Below are 5432 nucleotides of genomic sequence, written 5' to 3'. Positions count from 1 at the left end.
TTCCACGAATTGTGTTATCTGGGAGCAGCAGACAACCTGTTGAAGATACTCGGGGACGGCGGCCAGCTCGCACACAACCTCCAATGACGCAAGTGCGGCACTGGGAGGAGGAGGGCGTTGAATTATGCAGGGACGACATCGGAGAAGGACTGCAAGGTCAGGAGGATCCGCGATCTGAGGCCTACCATGCTCGTTGCCTCTCAAGTCTCAATGTCCACCTCTTTAAGGAGAACATGAGCAAGGGAGAAAATCGGCGGCTACATCCTAGAAAAGGAAAGAGAGCGGGAGAGATGAAGGGGATTGACATCCATGCATATGTTTCCTTTTCCTGGTTTGTTTTCCTTTTTTTTCTTCCCTTTTTACGTGTGTACCGAAGAATCTCTAATCAATCTCTGAAAAATCAAATCTAAATTAATCAATTATACCATAAGTTCCTCAATCACATTAATTAATATTTTAGGCAAGATATAGAGACGTTAATTAAAATAATTTTTGAGACGTATGGAAATATTAATTAATGTGATTAAGTAACTTATGGTATAGTTGATTAATTTAGATTTGATTTTTCATAGATTAATTAGAGATTAATCATAATTGATTTTTTCACATAAATACATTACGAATAAATGGAAGGAGTATCAGACGCGATTCGGTTTTAGCATGGGAGGGGTGGTGGAAGGTGAGACGAAAATAAACCAGACAAAAATAAACCGGACGAAAATAAACCGGGACTATTCAACCAACTCGTCTATTAGGAGTAGAGACTAGCTTGTATGTATGTATATGTTGCGGCTGCGTGGCCAGCAGACTGACCTGAAGACGTACGTACAATTTCAGCTAGAGTACGTAGATGCTGCCAAAACCGTTGAAACGTCAGAAACAAAATTGTTATTCTGTGCATCAGCATAGTTGAAGTTTACTACTTTCTCCTCTGTGTGAAAAGTGCTGCTGACTGTCTACGTGATCAGAAACACGATCCAAGTGCTGCTTCATTATGCGGACTGCGTCCTGGGTGCATGACTGGGTTAGAAAGATCACTTCCCCTAAAACTGAAAGAAAGATCATTTGAATGAAGAGGCATAAACTTTCAAGCGTTTTTCAGCGTTTCAGTGGACCCTGACCTAGCCAGGCGAGAACAGTTCAAAGATCTACCTATCCATCAAATCCATGATCCATCCATACATGATCCATAGATCATTACTGCCCGTAGATAGATAGAGTAAGCAAAAGTAGTACGAGCGTTAGTGGAGGCAATCGAGTGGCGGCTGGACCCCATCCCCATGGGCGTCACGGGAAGTCGTCGCTCGCGGGTATACCTGGTCATACCTCGGGCCGGGCCTAACGAAGACCGACGCAAAAAAAACCCAGACCCGGGCCCGGCCCGGCCATCGGGCCTGTTTTTGGGCCCGAGCCCGGCCTGAACATGTAAAAATCCGTTGGGCTTCGGGCCGGACCGACCTTCAAAAAAATGCAAGAACAATGCAAGAACATGTAAAATCTAGTCTCGAGCCTGGCCCGGAAGCAGCGTCGGGCCGGGCTTTCCATGGCCAGGTGTACTCGCGGGCACTCGATTACTACGAGGGAATGCCTCATGGGATGTCGTCTCGTCCCGATTAAACAAAACCCCATGCCGAACTGCCGATGGTATATACACTATATCATATGTGCATGTCGTCGTCTCGATCGCTGCCACTGCACGTACTAGTAGTTTAATCGATCGGTACAGTCAGTCAGTCGGCTTGCGTTCGATTTGCATAACCCAGTTGTAGCGAATAGCAATGCGGTTGGAGTTTAAATGGGGGTGGTTGGGTTGGCCCGGGTGTGGCAGCTGCTTGCTCGTGTATTTTTCAGCGCTGACAAACCGGCCGAATCCGTCAACCTCGCTCAGCTCTCGCGTGGCCATCGATCTGGTGGCAGGAGTATAGTATGATCGAGTCGCCGGATCGCTGCGTGCTCTCTGTCTCTGTGTACGACTGATGAGCCCGTGTAGATGGATCGACCGGTCGAGCGCAGCGGCGGCCACCGGAGCGGGCGGCGTGGAAGATCCGGATGCCGCGCGGTGGGTCGTGTTTGGAATACGCATTTGGACGGACCCGTGCTCGGGGTCAACGGGCGGTACGTCCTTCGTCGTCGTCGTCGAGGAGGGGGTGCGTTGGAGCGCAGCGTTGTCGCCTACGATCCGTACTGGCTCCGTGACAGCGAGAAGATATGTAGTGTGGAAATTAGTAGTAGTACTACTGAAAGAATATGTTCTTACCCCTTTTTTTTCCCTTTTGCGGATAAAATATGTTCTTACCTCGTCGGTGAAAAGAGACCAGAAGACGGTGACGGTAAGAAAGTGTGTCGCCCGTTGTCTGAACAAAAACAAGGAACAAATCTCGAGGAGATCGATCGCTCGGTATCGCGAGCACTAATTAGGAACCGTTCGCCGGCCCGTCATTTTCGGTCCATCATCAGCCTCGGTGATAAAAAGATATATATTCGTAATTCCATTCCCTCGCGGTGAAGGAAGAGAAGCAGGATCACTTGCGATCGAAGCAGAATCTCCACTAGAGCAGAGGAATAAAACACAGAGGAGATAAATCACAAATCCGGGCCTAAAAAGCAGGCACCCGGCGACGAGCCGACGGCGATCTCTTCTAGATTTCCCTCCGATTAAACTAAACTAAGCCGCTAATCAGACTGCGCCGGTGACGGCAGCCACCGCGAAAACTACGAATTAAAGAGCGGTGCTAGTTAATTAGTCAGCTGATGTTGGCTTGAGTGCTTGGCGTGTGCTGCTGAGAGCATCAGAGCGAGCGAGCGAGCGAGCAAGCAGCGTAGGTGACTAGGCGTAGATTAGATGGACGGGACAGGTCGATGGGATCCTGCGCTCTGTTCCCCGTCCGTTTCAGGATCTTAGCCTCGGCTAATTCTGGCGGTGAGATCTTCGGCGAGAGCGACGGCGAGCCCACCCCGAGCGCGCCATTCCCGCGAGCTGCTCGTCTGATTGACCGCACAGCACACGGATGAAACGGATGGATGGATATCCGGGAGTAGTAATGACTTGGTTGGCTTTCCACTTTTGTTGGTGCCGGTCTGTTTGGGAGGGCAGGGCAGACCCCCGCTAATCACGCTAGCTTGCTCGTGCGTGCATTAATCTAGCACTCTCGCATTACACACAGTGGCACTGTACTGTGTGATTTGTTTACTACTACTTGTGTTGAAAAGTTCGTGATAGTGTTGAGCCAAGCAGTGGGCGGCGGCCTAGAGTGTGTACATCAGTCTGAGCGGCAGCCCGTCGGAATCTCAGGAGCGGCTGCCCGTGCCGTACGCGAGGGGAACGAGCTCGACCCGTCTCCTGTACGGATGGGACGGGACGGGTTGGTGGCACCAGTCAGTCAGCGGAGGCATGGCCGTGGCGGGCCACCGCGTGCAGCGCACCGTCAAGCCCATCATTCGGTGTGCGAACCCAGATACGTAGCTCCGTATGCACTGCGCGTACATACTGCACGACGTACGTACGGGCGTCCGTACGGGGTTAGCGAAAAGCGCGGCATGGGCAGCCACCTGCATGCTTTGCGGCCGTTGGCCTTGCTCCGCGCCGAACGTGCGCGCCACTCGCCGGCGCCGATCGGTCGCCCCGTCTGTCTGTAGTAAACAAGTATAGATACATCCGTATTTAGACAAATTCAAGTCAACTAATTTGGAACGGAGGGAGTACATGCGTGCGTGCCACCGCCGGGCTCGCACGCATGGCGCGTGCCGGCTCGCGGCGCTGGGAGCGCGCGGGCGCGCCACATGGGCCTGCTCGATGTCTGTGTGCGTGCCGGGGTTGGGTTGACTCCAGCTCGATGTGGTGCAGGGACGGGGGCCCCGCGGGTGGCGGTGGAGTCCGACACCGGGGCATGCCGAGGCCGCGCGCGCGGCCCGGCCATCACTCGCGCACGCCGACACCGCCGATGCCGATGCCGATGCGCCCACGCGTTTTCCCGCGGGACCCCGTGCGTCCACCACCCCCGTCCCCGCCTATATACACCTACCTCGCTACCCCATTCCCACTCCCCCAACAACACCCTTCCTTCCCAAACCGCTCAGACGCACCCTCCTCCTCCTCCCCGTGTACTAAACTCACGCTACCTGCACGGACGCCGGCGTTCAAACTTCCAAGGTGCTCCACTTCTCACCTGATCATCATCCTCATGGACGCCATGTCGTGCCTAGCGCCGCCGCCGGCGGCGGCGTCGTTCCTCTCGGCCTCCTCCTCGCTCGGCCCTGCCTACTACACCGACGCCGCCCTCGCGCGCGCGCTCAACTTCTCCGCCATGCCCGACTACGAGTACGACTACTCGCCGGCCGCATCCTCGCCCTCCAACTCCGCCTCCGCCTCCGCGCTCTCCTCGTCGTCCCTTCTCGCGGACTTCCCCTGCAGCGCGGGCGGCAGCAACTGGTTCGCCTCCACGTCCGCGCCGCCCACGGGCTCGCTCTCCTGCGACTCCGTGCTGGTCGCGTCGGACGCGGCGCCGCGGCCGCCGTCCACCCCCGTGGGCGCCGCGACGAACAAGAGGCGGGCGGGCCTGGGGCCGAACACAGCGGGCGCCGGGCGGGCCGGGAAGCGGCGCGCGCGGGCGTCGAAGCGCGCGCCGACCACGTACATCAGCACCGACCCCGCCAACTTCCGGCTCATGGTGCAGCACGTGACCGGCGTCCAGGCCGAGCCGGGCACCGACGACGGCAGCGTCCTGCACGCCTCGTTCGACGCGTCCTCCGCCGCGGCGCTGCTGGACTGCCGCCCGTTCGACGGCGCGTCGTTCGGGGACGCGCTGAGGATGCCGGGCGACGCCGACGCGGCGGCGCTCCATCGCCACCACCAGCAACAGCAGCTGGCGCAGCAGCAGCAGCCGTGCTACCCGACGCTGGACTCGTGGAGCGTCATGTACGAGAGCAGCCAGCTGCTGTAGCTCCATGTCCTCCATGCATTATTAACCATGAGCAGTCCAGTCAGGACCTTCACTCGTAGATTTCTCATCACTTACACCTCTTGTAGTTCTTTTGCCCGGTCCCTAATTAATGTACGTATTTTTCCACTTTTTCGTCGCTCGCTCGATCTATCCATCTCTGCATCCAGCCAAAAAAACTGTCGGGATAACGTACAGCGCCGATCGACCGGCGTGCATGTCGCCGTCTGCACTCTGGACTGGAGCTACGTGTACGCAGTCGGACGACGACTACTGTGGGTAGACGGCGACCCGGCCTGGCTTCCGGTCCGTACGTTTTGGTGCTGAAAATGGTACGCAGGCAGAGCTGTCGGTCTCAGTCGTGCCGTTCCAGCGTCGTTCTAGAAAGCGGCCGGGCGAGACGGGCGACCCGGTCCGCCGTGCCGATTTATTCGGCTCGCACCGCACTCGCCGCCCGACGACACGTACGTACGTACGACCCGGCCCGGCCGGTCG

At 56.5% G+C, this 5432-nt stretch overlaps 1 protein-coding gene across 1 annotated transcript; it reads left to right on the top strand.

Moving 5' to 3' along the window:
• The first annotated feature begins 4048 nt into the window (after positions 1-4048).
• On the top strand, positions 4049-5069 carry LOC123184683 (calmodulin-binding protein 25). Its single transcript, XM_044596766.1, has one exon. The coding sequence runs from the start codon at positions 4182-4184 to the stop codon at positions 4938-4940; it is 759 nt and encodes a 252-aa protein (XP_044452701.1). The 5' UTR covers positions 4049-4181; the 3' UTR covers positions 4941-5069.
• The last annotated feature ends 363 nt before the right edge of the window (positions 5070-5432 follow it).

The sequence above is a fragment of the Triticum aestivum genome, chromosome 2A, assembly GCF_018294505.1.
Source record: "Triticum aestivum cultivar Chinese Spring chromosome 2A, IWGSC CS RefSeq v2.1, whole genome shotgun sequence".
NCBI lineage: Eukaryota > Viridiplantae > Streptophyta > Magnoliopsida > Poales > Poaceae > Triticum > Triticum aestivum.
The sequence above is the reverse complement of the archived record's forward strand: the minus strand, read 5'-3'. Positions and strand labels throughout refer to the sequence as shown.